Source organism: Podarcis vaucheri, assembly GCF_965113315.1.
Source record: "Podarcis vaucheri genome assembly, chromosome: 10".
In the NCBI taxonomy this organism is placed as follows: Eukaryota; Metazoa; Chordata; class Lepidosauria; order Squamata; family Lacertidae; genus Podarcis; species Podarcis vaucheri.
This window is the reverse complement of record NC_138748.1, coordinates 68,325,262-68,344,025: the sequence shown is the minus strand read 5'-3', so window position 1 is coordinate 68,344,025 and position 18,764 is coordinate 68,325,262. Positions and strand designations below refer to the sequence as shown.

At 45.0% G+C, this 18,764-nt stretch overlaps 1 protein-coding gene across 2 annotated transcripts in view; it reads right to left on the bottom strand.

The window, feature by feature from the left end:
- The window catches only part of EXOC4 (exocyst complex component 4), a 380,738-nt gene that overhangs the window by 306,296 nt on the left and 55,678 nt on the right, over positions 1–18,764 (bottom strand). For both annotated transcript variants that reach the window (XM_082238790.1, XM_082238791.1), the window contains exon 7: positions 14,837–15,014. In XM_082238790.1, coding sequence (XP_082094916.1) covers positions 14,837–15,014 — 178 coding nt within the window. The remainder of the gene's footprint in view (positions 1–14,836; positions 15,015–18,764) is intronic.

The window sequence follows — 18,764 nt, the reverse complement described above, 5'->3', positions numbered from 1 at the left end:
TGCAAGTGCAAAACTGAAGTCAAGGAAACCTGTTGCCTGTTAAAATTTGAGAGCCACTATACTATACTGGCCTCATTGGCACATAACTCTAAGCCAGAAAATGGCTAAGAGTGAACAAGCAAGCACACTGCTGCATGGAGCAAAAACTGTGGCTTCTTCACTACTACCCCACATCCACTGCTGTCGCACTACCACAAGCTAAGCCATGGTTTGGTTTAACGTTATGTGCTAACCCACATTTGTGGTTTCTCTCCCCCAAACCACAAGAAGTAAGTCAAGAAGAGTTCCAAAATTGCAACTTGAGTGAATTATGCACACTTGCCATAGTAGTTAACTTTGCAGAATATAGTCTTATTTCTTCGAGCAATAAGGAAGGACAAGCACTAAAGGCTCACCCAGTGAGCGTTGGAAGTCCTACTTGACCTTTAAGAGTTCATTGGTTAACATTTATAATCCCCCTTTATCCCGTGCATTCAAGGCTCCATTGTGGCAGATACTGACCACACAGCACTACTGCAACGTTAAAGGGATGGAAGCGTGCTCTTAAAAAATAAAGCTGAGTACTGCAACCAGCACTGAATTTCAAGCACAGCATTTTCCGCAGAAAACACAACCCAGAGAAGGAGTAACAAAGTTGATTCAATTGACCAGAACTATTTTTCCCATTACCAGATGAACAGCCCTTTCCCCCTCCACTATAAACCTGTATTTTCCTTTAATACTGCAAACTCTACAGGAAGAAAAGTATTTCTTACTGCATGCTTGTACAGCCTTGATCTCAGATGAGAGTTGTAGGCACAACAGCAATATAAATGAACTTCAATTTACAAGGACAGAAACAGACACATTTTGATGGAGACTTTTCCCTAAACAAAACAAAGAAGAACTCCATTATTTGTGCTACTCTCCTGAACCTTGAAATTAAAAAAAATCCCTTACTAATTTAGTCCTTTCCCATTTGATGAACATCTTTCTCTTCCTCCTTGCATCTCTAATGGAGCTTAAAATTAATATGACTTTTGCGTTCAATGCATAGATGGTACACTGACGCCCTCGTGATGAGAGAGAGGTTCTACAAATGGACAAAAAAGTTAATCATTTTGTAGCTATGCTGGCTTTTCAAATGAAAAGGAACCAGGGGCTTCTATTATTATCAATCATTTATATAGCACTCATAATGTGCAAAAAGCTTTTTCCATATTTACTTTCTCATCCTCACTTTTGTAAAAAGGGAAACAGATACTAGAATAAATAATGGATTGGAATATCTCGCTGACACCATAGGTTGACAACGGGATTTGTTGCATCTTACTGCTTTTTGCTTGCTTTCTGTCTTTCTGTCTGTCTTTTTTTTCTTTGCAATAATGTTTGTATTGCAGAATGTGTTAGACTAGCACTGCTACAATTTGTAGAACTTGAATTTGGTTAATATGCACACCACTTTCAGACAATAGCCAGCTGCTGAATCATCACTGCAGGGACTCCGAATTTGGTAAGTGGAGAGACAGCCTAAGATGTCTGTTAGTTAAATTGCTATAATATTCTTCCCTTTATCCAACTAATTTTTAGTTACCAAAAAGTTCCTGGTTCACCACAGGGGCATCTTTCTTTCTCCCAGCCCAGAAGAATTTGTCTCAAGTATTTCAGGTAACAACTCACAATACTATATTCTGTATAAGCCACATTGACCAACAACATCCTTTATAGTCCATTGCCAAATTGTTGTTTTTGTTGTTAACCTATACTCCGCCTTTTTCCCTGACAGGGACTCAAGACAACTTACAGATAAAAATAAGAACCACTAAAAACATAGAAAAACCGATCATTAAAAAAACAACTAAACATTGGCCAAATTCTATGTTGTTCAGGTACTCGTAGGAAGCCTTAAGAACACTTCACTTCTACATCATGCAACTAATCCTGCATCAGATCGGATTCAGGTTAGGGAGGGAATTTTAAGAAATATTAATCCTATAAACAGGGAACAAAGCAGCAGTTGTAAATGATATTTACACAATATTTCTAAATAAAAAGCCATTGATCCATCTATCCTCGTCCTCACACAGCCAGGCTCAGCTCTTACTTTCGTCAATTAAATGTGTGTTGAGGCTGGTTATGTTTACTATTCCAAAAACCTTGGGATTCTACATGAAAAGTGGTATATACATAAAATATAAAAACAGAAAAACAACTGCTGCCTGAAACAGAGGTTGACAGAAAAGCTGAGAGTTTCACCTTGATGGGCCTCTGAAAATCAAAGCTATTCCATCTGAATTGGGAAGGGCTTATATTAGGACATTTGAAATATATGAAGCTGTCTTGTACTGAGGCCACTAGGTCCACCTATCCCAGTACTGCCCACCCCAACTGGTAGCAATTCTCTGAAGTCTCCTGCAGGTCTTTCCTATAAACTGCTGCTACTTTATCCTTTTTAATTAGAGAAGATTCCAGGCATTGAACCTGGACATGCAGAGCATCTACTCTATCATTGAGTTACAGCCCTTCCTCATAGCTCATGTACTTATGAACTTTCTCTAAGTGTCCAAAGCTAGGATATCAGGCAAATACAGGACACTCTTTTGGAAAATACAATAGTGATCCCCAAAGCAAAAGTCCACGAACGAACTAATAGACCAACTATTTCTGAATTCAAGGTGCAGGACAAAAGAAGATGGAGAATCATTCTCTGTATACTGGAGCTTCAGAAGTTAATGAAAAACATTTTAGGAAGGGTCAAATTTTATTTTTAATCTTTCTCTAAAGGGAACTTGTATTCCTTAGATTCAAGAACGCCACACAATTCTTTAAAGGTCATTGTCTATTTTAACTTTTTACAAAGAATAAAGTCACCCCATCTAAAGAAGCAGCCATTGTTTTAAGTATCACTGTTAGTTTGCTAAAGCAATGGGGGGGGGGGAGAAGCAAAGAAGCAAGTGTGTTCTTTTAAGAAATGAAATGAAAAATATCAAAGAGGCAAGGGCTAAAAGTTTGAAAGTCTCACTTTAAAGAGCCTAATAGCCTCAGGAGTATTATTTTGTTCTCAGCCGAGTCAAGCTTTCCTTCAGCAACATCCTTCAACCGCAGCAGCTGCCAATCACCATCCGCCAGCTATCCTCCAAATTAAATGGAAGAACAATGTTAATGAGCCCACTGCAATCAGAATTTCAAGGACATCGATGCAGCACACTTGAGGCCACATGGAAGGCAACAGGGAGGACAAACCCTTCAATTTTGGAGGGAACTGCAATGCCAGGGATTTTCGCAGCCTCTGGAAAAGGTTTGTGCTGATATTAAACCAACAGACCCTCATGGCATTAATCACATTAACTGCATTGTTTTCAAGCTTAACACAGTCTGGGCATTAAATATTTCTAAACTCTTGGAATGCTGCAAAACCGTGCATTAGAATTTATACTAACATGTGCTTATGAGCAATAGTGGCTAGAGCCCCCACTCATTTTAAAAATTAGTGATGCCCAACTGCACCCACTCCCAGATCTTCCCACCAAGCAACTCACTCCCATGCCACCCTTGTCTCGCACTATCACCCTTCCCATATGTATCAAACATATATTGTGGCCATATGCCCCGTGTGCATCAAACCTTTCACATCTGCAAAAAATTTACTGAAGATGTCAGGTGCTGTTGTGGTTGCTTGAGAGTAACCAGGCAGGACTCCGACCTGTCTTTTACAGGCTTTATTTTGGTGCAAACTATTTACAGTGCAGAGCGTCATAAGTTCATGTCTGGCTCAATTGCTAGCAGAAACCAGGAGTGGTCTGTTCTTGTACCTCCAACATAAAAGTTTCGTCACCCCCAGCCTTTTCCGCCCCTCCCTGCGCCTCTAGCTACTGCGCATGATGGGCAAAGGCAGGGGTGTGCTTCCCTCCTCTCTAGTTTGCTCAGGCGCGGTGTTAAGGCTCTTTCTAGCATCCTCTGGTTCTTGCACCTCTTCTCTACTGGAGATGGGGGTTTCCTCCTCGCCGGAAGAGGAACTGCTTTGCAAGATTTTTGGAGGCTCCCTGTAACACAATTCCCCCTCTATCTCTCACCTCTGAGCCAATAGCAGTTCCCTGACAGAAGAGAGTGTTGTGTAGTACACAGAGCGGTTCATTGAGGCAGCCTAGAGCCTAAGCTCTCCAACAGAGATTTTGTAAAACTAGATTCTAGAGGAAAAGAGGACAAGAAACAAATTGGATAGAATAAACCAGGCCTATAAAAATCCAGATCTCTGGCAGAATTTGACCATCTGGCCTGCAAAACTGAATGCCAAGGGGTTTCTGGGCATTTTGTCCTGAACCTATGATGAGCAATTTTTCCTGACTTGATGCTACAGACTTGGCAGTACAGAACCAGCCCCCAGGTAATATACCTTTGTATGGCTTTGCAATAGGTTTTTTTAATGCACAGCATGGGCAAAAGGGTGCTTGCAAATCAAACGTTTTAGCCAAGCTGCCACAACTCACCAATACCAAAAGCCCTATCACCCCACTGAAGGGAACTGAACCTGTACTCGAGTTAGAAAGGAGGGATTCCTTCAATGTGCAACTGTAAGACTCATCTGGAAACTGAATTAGACATTGTCCTCTCTGCCTTAGATGCTGTTGACTCCTTTGTTCTTTTCCTACAGGCCTATTTTGTCCATGTTCACAGAACTGATTCTACCAGGTACTTTGATATTTCAAGGGCTCTTAACAAACAGTCATGTGAAAGCAGAGGAAAAGAAGAGGAATGAAATATACCATTCTCTGTTTTGGAAAGGAGAGAGCCATGATGCCTAATAGCACAGGGTTGTAACCCATTTTGGAGTTTTCTCCTGCCATTAAAATATCATTATATGTGACTGTCAGGGGATGATTAGCTGCTTGTGCTTAAAATAGTGCCCCTTCAGAGTTTGTGCGACCCCACAAACCTCTGTGTGTGACAGAGCTCCTCAGACATGTCTGCTCTAGTCACTTGTAGAGTCCGACAGTGGCTGTCTGCGGAAGCGCTTCCAGCAAAGAAGTTCCTTAACGGAAACGCGTCTCCTGGACTCACGACGTGACAGCTTCCGGCGAAGCATAGGTCTCCCTGCAGTTGCTTCTGACACCTCCCCGCTATTTTCGCTCGAAGTGTCTCTCACCCCTTTCTCTCCCCTGCTGCTTCCTGCCTGGGCTGCTGCGTCTCTCTCAGCATTACTGAGATCCTCCTCCAGAGACCCCGCGCTCCCCCTGCTGGTCCCTGCTTTGGCTGTTGACTCTCTCCCAGTCTCTGGGAGCCCTACCACTTCCCTTTCCTCCGATGTCAGTTCCCTGACATCCACCTCCCCTCCAGGGCCCCCCTCTCCCCCGCCCCTACTCTCTCCTCTGGGCGGTGAGGAGCTGAAACCCCTAAAAGAATCCTCTTCATCTTCCGACGTCTCGAACATTTCCCTCCATCGGTCTTCGTTCCGACTCGCTGAATCCTCCTCCACCTCGGAATCAGCGAACCCCTCCAACTCTTCTTCTTCGTCGGTGGTGGCGAAGTATTCCCTCCGGAACCTCGCCACTGGCTGGGGTTTCCGAGGGAATCTCTGATGAAAAGTTTCAATCAAAACCTCGTCATCTACATCCTCTGCCCTGACCCAGGTGTTTTCCGACTCCGGCTCCCCTTCCCACATTACCAAATACTCTACTTGCTCTCCCCTCCACCTGGAATCGAGAATCTCCGCTACATGGTAGCTGTGTTCTTTTTCCTCCATAGCTGGTCCCCTATTGACCCTCCCCTCTCTGTCCCCTATATACGGTGACAGCAATGATCTGTGGAACACTGGGTGCAACTTCATGTGGTTAGGTAACCGGAGTCTGAAAGCCACTGGGTTGACCTGTTGCGTGACTTCAAATGGGCCCAGCCTTTTGGGTCTTAACTTCTTACAACCTCCTTTAAATGGTAACCCTTGGGTGGACAACCACACCTGGTCCCCCACCCTAATGCTTTCTCCTTCCCTTCTGGTTTTGTCTGCCTGCCTCTTATATTCCTCCTTCGCCCTGTTTAAATTAAGTTGGAGCTGGCGATGGATTGCTTCCATTTCTTCAACGAACTGTTCTGCGGCTGGAACGCTCCAGTTCTCCCCCTCCCCCCCTGGGAAGGCTCGGGGATGACACCCGTGATTGGCCAAAAAAGGGCTCATTCCCGTGGACACGTTCTCCGCATTGTTATAGGCAAATTCTGCCAACGCCAGCTTCTCCACCCAATCATTCTCTCTGTCATTCACATAACACCTCAAATATTGCTGGAGGACACCATTAGCTCTTTCCGCCTGCCCGTTGGTTTCTGGATGGCGGGCAGTGGAAAAATTCACCTCTACATGCAATAAGCTCATGAGCTTCCTCCAGAACCTGGAAGTAAATTGTTTCCCTCGGTCCGAAACCACCCTCAAGGGGGCACCATGCAATCTAAACACATTTTCCACAAACAATTTAGCGGTTTCTTCTGCTGTGACCGCATGTGAGCAGGCTATAAAGTGGGCCATCTTGGTTAACAGGTCTACCACAACCATAATGGCTGTCTTCCCTTTGGACCTGGGCAGATCAGTCATAAAATCTATTGCCACTGCCTCCCATGGTCTTTCCGGCGTGGGTAGTGGTTCTAATAAACCTGCCGGTGCCCGCCTCTCCCCCTTGGCTCGTTGACATCGGTCACACCCTCTCACATACTCCCGCACATCTTCCCTGACCTTGGGCCACCAGAATTCCCTGGTAACCAGCCACATGGTTTTGTGTTGCCCAAAATGCCCTGCTGTGGGGCTATCGTGCAGTTGCTTGAGTACCTTTTCCCTCAATTCTCCTTCAGGTACGTATAACGCTCCCTTGTAGTACAACGCCCCGTTTCTCTCCTCAAAACCCCCGGGTTTGTCTCCCTCCCTCCTGAGACCCCTGAGTTTGTCCTGGGCATATTCATCCTGCACCGTTCCCTCTATCAGTTCCCTTAGCCCCACCAATGCCGCCCCACACACCCAGCGATCCTCGGGAATGACATGGGTCTCTTCGGGTGCACCCTCTCCCTCCAAATATTCAGGTTTGCGTGAGAGAGCGTCCGCCCTAACGTTCTCCTGGCCTGGTACGTAACAAATCTCAAAGTTAAATTTGGAGAACTCCTGGGCCCATCTCAACTGCCGTTGGTTGAGCACTCGCGCAGTTCTCCAATACTCTAGATTCTTATGGTCCGTGCGCACTTGCACCTTCTGTTGTGCACCAATTAGTAGGTGCCTCCATCTCCGGAAGGCCTCATAAATCGCAAGAAGTTCCCGGTCGTACACCGTGTAGTTTCTCTCAGATTTGTTCAGCTTTCGCGAAAAGAAGGCACACGGTCGCCACTCGGACCCCTCCTTCCCCGGCTGCAGAAGAAGCACCGCCCCTATGGCTCTGTCAGAAGCGTCTGTTTCGACCCTCAGCTTTTTTTGTAAATCCACATGTAGAAGTTGTTCGTCAGAGGCGAAGGCCTTTTTCAGTTCCTCAAACGCTCGCTCCGCCTCCCCCGTCCAAACAAACTTCTTTTTGCTGCTGAGACAGTCCGTGATGGGCGCCGTCAGGTGAGCGAAGTTTCGGATGAACTTACGATAAAAGTTTCCAAACCCTAGGAACCTCTGCACATCCTTCTTAGTCTTGGGGGTTTTCCATTCCAGCACCGCTTGAACCTTGCCGGGGTCCATGGCCAACCCCTTGTCTGACAAGCGGTACCCCAGGAATTCCACCTCCTTGGTATGAAACTGACACTTCTCCAGTTTCACCCACAGTCTGTTGGCTTGCAGCCTGCTCAACACTTCTCTGACGTCTCTCACATGTTGCTCCTCATTCTCCGAATACACCAACACGTCATCTAAGAAGGCCACGCAATTCTTGTAGAGCAAAGGCCCCAGTACATGGTTCATAAAGGCTTGAAAACACGCGGAGCCTGCTTGTAATCCAAAAGGCATAACGAGATATTCAAATGCCCCCAAAGGGGTGAACATGGTGGTCTTCCATTCATCCCCTTTCCTTATACGTATCAGGTTGTACGCCCCCCTTAGGTCCAGCTTTGTAAAAATCTTTCCTTTTCGCACCCTGGTCAAAATATCATCAATCCTGGGCATAGGAAAAGCCACCGGCTCTGTCACTGCATTTAGGGCCCGAAAGTCACATACCAGTCTCGGCTTGTCCGTGTTCTTTTTATCCACAAAAAACACTGGGCTACCCCCCGCTGCCTTGGACTCTCTGATGAAGCCTCTCTTCAGGTTCTTGTCAATGAACGCTCGCAACTCCTGCATCTCCCTGTCTGACATGGCATACAACCTGCCTACAGGAAGCTGTGCTCCAGGGAGTAAATTGATCTGGCAATCAAAGGGCCTATGCGGGGGTAGTTGGTCAGCTTCCTTCTCGCTGAACACGTCGCTGAGATCAGCATACTGTGACGGCACCTTCCCCTTCTCCATCACTTCCGTCCCTGCTAGGGTGGCTTGGGCCCCTGCTGACCCCTTTTCCCCCCTGCAGTGTTCTAAGCAATGTGCGGAACCGAAGGAAACCACTCTTTGATGCCAGCCCACCAGCGGATCATGTAGGGCTAGCCAGCTCATTCCCAAAATAATGGGAGCGCCTCCCAAGGTGGCCACATTAAACGCTATCAGTTCTGTGTGCCTTGCCACCCTCATTATCATTGGGATGGTCTGCAAGCTGACGCCTCCTCCCAACAGTTCTCTGCCATCGATCGTGGTCACCTGCAGGGGGTTGCTTAAGGGGATAGTCTGTATCTGGTGTTCAGCAGCAAACTCCTTGCTCATGAAATTGCAGGAGCTGCCTGAGTCCAACAGCGCCTTTATTTTTAGGGGGTGTCCATTTTGCAACTCTAGCGACACTTCAATCACTAGAGCAGGTCGAGGAGCTTCTGGCACTGGCACTTGGGGAAGGGGCACTTTCACTGCTCTTTGGCCTGGCTGCAGTGCCCTGCTGGCAACCAGGCGTTGGCTTTTACCTGCTCCGTTTCTCCCTGCTCTTCCCCCTCAACAGTTCCCACCATCCCTTGCCATTCCTTCCTCTGGGGGCAGACTCTGGCAAAGTGGCCTGGCTGTTGGCAGAGATAGCATTTCCGGGGTCCCTTTCCCTCCTTCTTCGCCCCCTCACTGGGCTTTGAAACTGCGCGCGCGCGGGCTGTTCCGATTTCCATCGGCTCTGCCGGCGGGAAAGCTGGCTCAGGAATGTCTGGAATGCGTAACTCCTTCCAACGTTCCCCTCTCCCTTCCCGCCTCTCCAAGGCTCTTGCCTCCTGGCGCGCTCCAATGGTCAGCGCAGATTTGGTCAGCTGATCCATAGACACCGCCCTGGGGCTCCTGGCCAGCTCGTCTTTCACAGCTGAAGAAAGACCTTCTTCAAATAGCATCTGAATGGGTGCTGCCGATAAATCCCACCCCAATCTGTGAATCAGCATGGTAAATTCAGTCCAGTACTCACGGACAGATCTGCTTCCCTGCTTGCAAGCCATTAGCTGTCTGCGCACTACCCCCTCCTCAATATCGCTGGAGAACATGATATCCATTGCACGAAAGAATTTCATAGTGTCCTTCAGGATATCGTTGTGCGTTGCCATCAGGGGTCGAACCCAATCTCGCGCCCCCTTCTCAAGATGCCCAATTACGAAAGCAACTCGGGATTCCTCATCAGGGAACTCATCAAACTGCACATTCAGGGCATATTGCATTTCAGTCCTAAAGGCATGGTAATCCTTGGGGTCCCCCCCAAACTTCTGCACTAATCCTGGTACCTTTCTGGGGAACTGAGTGGTTCTCCCCTTCTTGTCTGCATCTTGAGCCCTCCTCTCCTCGAGCCTCGCCGTCTGCAGCGCAAGTTGGACCTCCAATGCTCGGTATCTGTCTTCCAAGCTTGGACCAGCTCCACCCCCTGCGGCTCCGGCTCCTGCTGGGTCGCTCATGATGCCTTCTCCTGCACAGGCAGCGTACAGAGACTGTCGGACTGCTGTCAGGGGATGATTAGCTGCTTGTGCTTAAAATAGTGCCCCTTCAGAGTTTGTGCGACCCCACAAACCTCTGTGTGTGACAGAGCTCCTCAGACATGTCTGCTCTAGTCACTTGTAGAGTCCGACAGTGGCTGTCTGCGGAAGCGCTTCCAGCAAAGAAGTTCCTTAACGGAAACGCGTCTCCTGGACTCACGACGTGACAGCTTCCGGCGAAGCATAGGTCTCCCTGCAGTTGCTTCTGACACCTCCCCGCTATTTTCGCTCGAAGTGTCTCTCACCCCTTTCTCTCCCCTGCTGCTTCCTGCCTGGGCTGCTGCGTCTCTCTCAGCATTACTGAGATCCTCCTCCAGAGACCCCGCGCTCCCCCTGCTGGTCCCTGCTTTGGCTGTTGACTCTCTCCCAGTCTCTGGGAGCCCTACCACTTCCCTTTCCTCCGATGTCAGTTCCCTGACAGTGACCTAATGCAAGCTAAAGGCAAAATAAGGAGTTGGTTAAGGGTCATTTCACATTTTATGCAGGGCAGCAGGCCTGGGCAAACACTGATAACTCCACAACTAGTCAGTCATAATTCACTGCATGTGGGGTTACTCTTATGCCTAGTTTGGAAACTGCAGTTAGTGCAAAATGCAGTTGGTGGAGTGCACAGTTGGATACCCAGGTTTACACATATACACCAAGGTTGAAAGTGCTGCACTGCCTGCCTATTACCTACTGAACTAAGTTCAAGCTTTTGTTGTTAACATGTAAACCCCTAAACAATGAGGGACATAGCAATGCCCTCACCCTGTTGTAGACAAATCCAGATTCAGCAAGAAGCTGAGTCTGTGCTGCATCTGATCCTTCTTCCCCAAACACCACCTGAAACGGCAGTGCTTTCTGCAACTTGGCATGCAAAAAAATTCAGAGAAGCACCTTAATTGTGCCAAAAGAGCCTACAACTCCATTAATCATTTTATCGTGGAGTAGCTTATACGTGCTATTACATCTTTAACTGGAGGTGTCTTATTGTTCTTTTCAATCAAATATTTAGTACTGCAGTAATTATGCTCTCAACGAACTGCTAAATTAAAGAACTAAATTAGTAACATGCCTAAAATGTCAGAGAGAGAAATCTAATGTCTCTGTTACTAGAGAGTGCAGATGCAGGGATGCACCTGAGAGGCTGCTGCAAACACATAGGAATCAAAGGCAAGTTACTGCACTTTTTGTTTTAATATTAAGCAAGGCAGAATATGTGATCTGGGGCATATCACGGTGAAAACCCCAAGATAAATCTCTGCCAGGATGTGTTGCTCCTCCACCTCCTCCTTAGTTGCACAACAGTTGAGTCCCCTGTCCTTTCAGTTGTGCCACATAGGGTTGCCATATGTCCTCTTTTTCCAGCACACATCCTCTTTTTCATAGGCATGTAAAATGAGAGTTGTCAAAGCAATCCATAGTTAAAACTAGAAGTTGGCAAATGTGTCCTCTCTTCTGCTCTTCAAAATATGGCAACCCTATCTGAACATACTTAAATCTTGAAATCAACCAGACTTAAAGGGGCTTAGATTTGATTAGCTCTTGCCCCAAATCCATCTGCCACTAGCTATAAAATAAAAACATTTTCAGACAAACAAAAATAGACACACATCAAGAAGATCAGTTCTCATCTGCCTCCTTTTAAAAGAAAAGGTTCCCAAGCTTACCAAGTCCCAACAATGAGGCACACCCAACATGCCTGCTCTGGAAAGCACTTAACCTAGTGTTCTATAAAAGAGAAAATCCAAAAAGAAGGATGGTCCCACAAACATTCCCTCTAAAATGACTGCACACATGGATGCTTGGGACACAGAGGATTAAAAGGTAGAAAAAGAGAAGGGAGGTGGAAAGGCTCCATTCATTTTTAACAGCATCAATACCTTGGTTTCCCTTTCCTTCATCCTAGGATTATTTCCCCCATCTGTTAGTTACTCAGTTAAAACCTTCATTATTTATTTGATTTAAAGGCACTCTAAGGTTTCTTCCACTACTCAAAGCCCTCCGCTTAAAAACAGTTACAAAAATAAAATGAGTATTAATAGGTCAAGATATCGCTTGCAACAGGCAATCTCTAAGCTGAAGGAACACAGCCATGAGGTAAAGCACACAGCACACCACGTAGGCGTGATTGCACTAATCTTGACAATTGCTTCTTCACCCAATTTCTGCCCACTACTCCCATCTGCTCACAAAATGCATCAACGCATCAGTGTTTGGGAACGATTCAGACACCCACAAAACCAATCTCATATGTCTGAGCTATGCTTTACGGTACTCTCACTTTTAAAAGAGTTAAGGGTCTCCTCAAATTATGAGCGTTCGAAACAAAGCTAACAGTTCTGCGTTAGAATAATGTTAATAGCAGCAAGTTGTTTTGCTGCAAGAAATGATGTGCTATTCTAATGGTCTCTCTGGCTTCAGAGTAGACCAGTGGGGGTCAAGGGGATAGGGCACTGACCAAAAGTCTGTATACAGACTGTCCTCACAATCAAGATTCTGCAGTTCCGCTTTGTACTACCTCCAGTATTGGAGACAGTATGCCTCTGGTATCAATTTCACTGTATATCTTTATAGCCATTGGCCAGATATTTATGAAAGGAAGGAAAGGGGAATCTGTGTCCCTCCTAATTTTGTTGAACTCCCAACTTCCATCCGTCCCAGTCAGCACAGCCAGTGGTTGTGGCCACAATGAGAAAGGCCACAGATGTTACATTCTTGATGTAAAGCATATGAACAATGAGACCTATACAGGATATAACCCATTGGGATATTTGGTTGTATGCCCCTTTGTTATCTTGGTTCAGTTATGCACTTGTATTTAAGGAAAAGACTGGCCAGAACCAGACAGGCTCTCCGCAGGAACCATTTTGGAAAAGAGCCTAAATCAATTCTCCACTGGAAATCCCAGCAGGAATCTATCCAGCAGCTGTACCTGAGGCATGATGACAGAAAGAGACAGGTGTTATTGAACTGCGGCATTTTTACAAGAGATAGAGGCAGTCCCACCTTCAAGTACAAGAAGGTTGAAATCTGCTTATGCAACATTTGAAAACTTAGCAAGCATTTCCCTCATGCTCTTCAGATGTTAGGACAAAGCAAAGGAAGACATTGAGGGCATTAAAACACTTGGGACCTCAGTCAGTTTGAAAGAGAGAACTCTCCACATTCTAAACTTTATTTCAGAAAGACATGCAAAAGACTTTGTGCACAGAATGCAAACCTGAACAGTGTCATCAAGGACAGTTTTCAACATTTAAGACTCCTGAAAACCTGAACATTTCCCCCCCTACAACAGCTGCATCATGCACAATTACAGTGCTTGGTGAACGCAAGTTACATCATAGGCGGCATCACAGAGAACATAATCACATGTAAGATGGCATCTGCAATGCTCATTTAATTCCTATGGTCCAGACACACAGAGACTTAGGTCTACAAGGTGCCAGCTTGTAAATTACAGCGGTACCTCAGGTTACTTAATCCGTTCCGGAGGTCCGTTCTTAACCTGAAACTGTTCTTAACCTGAAGCACCACTTTAGCTAATGGGGCCTCCTGCTGCCGCTGCGCCGCCGGAGCACAATTTCTGTTCTTATCCTGAAGCAAAGTTCTTAACCCGAGGTAATATTTCTGGGTTAGCGGAGTCTGTAACCTGAAGCTTATGTAACCTGAAGCCTATGTAACCCAAGGTACCACTGTACATGTGATTCCACAGTGGGACCCAGAATTGTATTTGGGAGTGTTCTAATGGAAGCACTGCTTGAATGTTTTGATTTGCTCATACTGTACGCTTTGTTATCTTGCGTATTCCATTTACCCCAGTGCAAAACAAGGATTGCCTGTACTTATACAAAAAAGCCCAGCATGCATCATTTTGGCCAGAACTTCCCATTGGTCCACCTGCCAATGAAGGCATAGGTGGCAAATATCCAAGTACTACAGATAGCTCCTTTCCCTAGACCAATAACCAAGCGCCTCAAGCCCAAAGATAAACATAGCATCAAAGCAAGCCTATTAGCATATATCAAATCATGTGAACAAATATATGTGAGCTTATTCATTCAGCAACTATCACTTAGTCTTGGGATTATCCTGACTACCAAGAATGTGACATTATCACATGGTTAAGTTTCCGTGTCTCCAACCAGCGGAATGGTGGCAGATAAGTTCACAACCTAAAGGCACCAAAGTCATAGCAAAAGGTGATCAATGGCTATGCTCTGCCACTACAGTTGGAGGCAGCAGTTGGAGGCAGTTGCTGGGAACCGCAGGAGGCAAAAGTGGTCTTGTGCTTGAATCCTGCTTGCTGGTTTCCCACAGGCATCTGGTTGGCCACTGTGAGAACAGGATTCTGGACTAGATGGGCCACTGGCCTGATTCAGCAAGCTCTTCTTACATTTGAGAGCCAGTGTGGTGTAGTGGTTAAGAGCGGTAGACTCGTAATCTGGTGAAACAGGTTCGATTCCCCGCTCCTCCACATGCAGCTGCTGGGTGACCTTGGGCCAGTCACACTTCTCTGAAGTCTCTCAGCCCCACTCACCTCACAGAGTGTTTGTTGTGGGGGAGGAAGGGAAAGGAGATTGTGAGACTCCTTCGGGCAGTGATAAAGCGGGATATCAAATCCAAACTCTTCTCTTCTTTGTAGGTATTCCTAAACAATGGAGAGGGAAGGATTCACCACAAGGATGCTGCGGTTTTTTAAAGGCATCTCTGTGGCTTATATAGCTCAACCCTTCATCTTCACTATTATTTAAAAACTAGTAAAATCCTGCTCTCTTACACTGGAGTCCTGTCACTGGTCCACAAAGAAAGGCAGATGTGAAAATTCCAAAGATGTATACACATCTAAAGTTCTTACCTGCAAGACATCCTGAATCTTTACCCACACATCCGCCATGTCATATAACTTGATATCGCCATCATACTGACTGGAGGGAGAAGCCACAGTCTGCTGAAGATGTCCCAGGACAACAGCATGAGCAGCAGCAACAGCATTGAACTTTTCAAACAAAAGCTCCAGAAGCTCCAGAAGTAATCTAAAGATCATTTAGAGGGATGAGAAAAAACATATAATTCGTCACTTAATACTGTTCACATTTCAAGGGCCCTAAATAAAGAAAGCAGCATTACGGAAGTCCTGCCATGACCCCCAACTCCAAGCAGTGACCTGGGCATTGACACAAAATGGTGAAAAGCCAACCAAAAACAAGATGGAATTTTTAATGGAGATATTCCGTGAAATTTTCTCTTTGGGTTTTTCATGTAGCGCTTGAATGCACTTGCTCATTAAACTTGAAGCCCTTAGCATTAGATGGAGCCAACTGCATTGGAGAGCCTGACAACTTGTGATGGAGTCAGTTTATGAGGCACAATGCACACTTCCAGCTCCTAGACCAGAGTCAGAAAAATAGGCACATGCACCAAACACAGACCATCCCTGGCCATCATTGATTAAGGATGTCAAAAAACAATGAATCGCATCAGTTATTTTAATAGCCAATTTCTCCTCTGCTGGCTCATCTTACATTGGAAGTTCTAGGTGTTTGCTAATAGACTTCAGCTGAAGGAAATGAGAAGCTGTGCACACTGCTAAAATGCAGTTTCTGTAGTATGGAGAAATTCTGAAGCCAGACTTTTTCTTCCTTTCCACTCCACCCACCCAGACAAAACTGGAAGAGAGAGAGAGAGAGAGTGTGTGTGTGTGTGTGTGTGTGTGTGTGTGTGTACACAATATGCAATGTTTCTTTTCTGATCAAATCTAAATTTACTTTGCTACTTAAGGAATATAACACAAATGAATATAGTCGCCTTACTACACAGCTGTCTAATCATCCTGTCACATTATGTATAATTTGGCATACAAAAATGAACTCTTTGGTATATTTATGAACATTTCAAGTACATAAATGTCTTGAGTTCTTCCAACAGACTTCAGAGAACTGAAGGTCTGCACAGACCAAAATAAGCTTCTCTGCTCTTTCACATGTGTGTACATTTTCAAGTACAGATTAATTTATTTTGCATGCTGCAGAAGATGGAAGAATCTAAAAACCAGCAAGAGGATTTGAGAGTCATACATGCTCATAGTATATGGGAATTTTAGTTGCCTAACTTTAGATTGTTGCCAAACTTTAGATTGTTGTATATAATTATTAGAAAGCAATTTGAAGGGCTAACAGGCAGCTAACAACAAATTTTAACACCTTGCCTTATGGAGCATTTCATTCATCATTCTTAAAGAGAGAGTAGCTCATAAGTGTATGTATGTGTTTTCTTATGCCATGGACATTTTGAAACTGAGTTTTTAAGTTTAATTATTTGATGTATGTAATTATGAATCCATCTACTTCAAACTATCTGTGCTTATTTATATAGTCTGAAGACTAATTCAATAAACCAGATTCAAAACTTAGTTTTCCACTTTCTGTCCAACTTTCCATTTTTCATTTAAAAAGTCCTCTCACACACGCAAAAAAACTCATCCCACCCTCCCACCCAAATAAAATGTACACATAACTTAATGTTGCTTCATACCATCTCAAAGCATTTTTAAATAACAGGAAAAGTTGGTCAAATGCAATAAATGTTATACTTCAGGTTTATGAAGAGAGTTCAGTGTTTGAAAGTACATATCGTTCTTAGACTGGAACTGAAGAAATCCCATTTGCACTTTTATATGGTATCTCCATAGAAACATCTGGGGAGGAGCCTTAAAACCAAACCTGCAAATTCAAAAAACCTCAAGCCTCATCAACTGTACCAATTACCAAGATATCCTATTATACATCAGGTGCTTATTGCTAGATTCTAATCAAAATGGCTCTCTCATTAACTGTCCCTATGCCTTTTTAATGGTCCAGTTATTGTAACTAATGTACCATGACAAAACCCATAACTGTTCTGTGGCCAAGGCAGCAACTTGCCACACTGAAAATTCAACATTACTTAGAAAACAGAAAATTTCCAGTGTCTGTTGCTGCTTACATTGTTAGATGGACAGATGCAGCTGCAAGGTAACAGAAATGGTTTTGATATCAACGGCGTGCCAGACACCTGGCTTCAATATTATTGTGGCTAACCGTATAGAGAGTGAATTGTGGGCATAAAGAAGAATTGCATCCAACATTAGTTCAGATGTTTCAATGCACAATTGTTTAGAGGTACATAAATCACATCAAATTTCCCAGTAGTGATGTATGGAAGTGAAAGCTGGACCATAAAGAAGGCTGATCGCCAAAGAATTGATGCTTTTGAATTATGGTGCTGGAGGAGACTCTTGAGAGTCCCTTGGACTGCAAGAAGATCAAACCTCTCCATTCTGCAGGAAATCAGCCCTGAGCGATCACTGGAAGGACAGATCATGAAGCTGAGGCTCCAATACTTTGGTCACCTCATGAGAAGTGAAGACTCCCTGGAAAAGACCCTGATGTTGGGAAAGATGGAGGGCACAAGGAGAAGGGGACAACAGAGGACGAGATGGTTGGATAGTGTTCACAAAGCTACCAGCATGAGTTTGACCAAACTGCGGGAGGCAGTGGAAGACAGAAGTGCCTGGCATGCTCTGGTCCATGGGGTCACGAAGAGTCGGACACGACTAAACGACTAAACAACAACAAATCACATAGGACTTTATTTTAATTGGCTGTAGTAAGAAGAAGACAATTTGAGCAATCTGAACTGTAACTTTTCCTTGCAAGGAACAGCTCCAAATATTGTTTTGATTTACCAGCACAGCAGCCCTGCACTACCTGCCTCCTGCCTTCTCCCTCTGTTTGGTCCACTTTTGCTCAACTGAATTCCAGAAAATTACTTAACGCTGATGAGATACCTCAACTCGTTTTCAGCCTGCAAATACAACAGGCCTTCTAATGTCACATTAGACCCTTGTTACATTTGTAACTGCTGCTCAAGTGTCACACCCCGATGCCATAAGCTTGTGTTGCCAGAACATTTATTACTCCAGACTTTAGAGTATAAATCCTGCAACTCTGAACTACAGCCAAGCTTATTATTGTTATTGTTCTCACTTTATGCCAACACTCTCCATAGTGAAATGTCCCTAAACCTTGTGGCTTAATTTTGCAGTCCCTTTTCTCTGGAGCTTCTGTAAATTCAGCAAGGCATTTGACAAGGTGCCCCATGATATTCTTGTAAAGAAGCTGGTAAAATGCGGTCTTGACTATGCTACCACTCAGTGGATTTGTAACTGGCTGACTGACCGAACCCAAAGGGTGCTCATCAATGGTTCCTCTTCATCCTGGAGAAGAGTGACTAGTGGGGTGCCACAGGGTTCTGTCTTGGGCCCGGTCTTATTCAACATCTTTATCAACGACTTGGATGATGGACTCAAGGGCATCCTGATCAAATTTGCAGATGACGCCAAACTGGGAGGGGCGGCTAACACCCCAGAGGACAGGATCACACTTCAAAACGATCTTGACAGATTAGAGAACTGGGCAAAAATAAACAAGATGAATTTTAACAGGGAGAAATGTAAAGTATTGCACTTGGGCAAAAAAAATGAGAGGCACAAATACAAGATGGGTGACACCTGGCTTGAGAGCAGTACATGTGAAAAGGATCTAGGAGTCTTGGTTGACCACAAACTTGACATGAGCCAACAGTGTGACGCGGCAGCTAAAAAAGCCAATGCAATTCTGGGCTGCATCAATAGGAGTATAGCATCTAGATCAAGGGAAGTAATAGTGCCACTGTATTCTGCTCTGGTCAGACCACACCTGGAGTACTGTGTCCAGTTCTGGGCACCACAATTCAAGAAGGACACT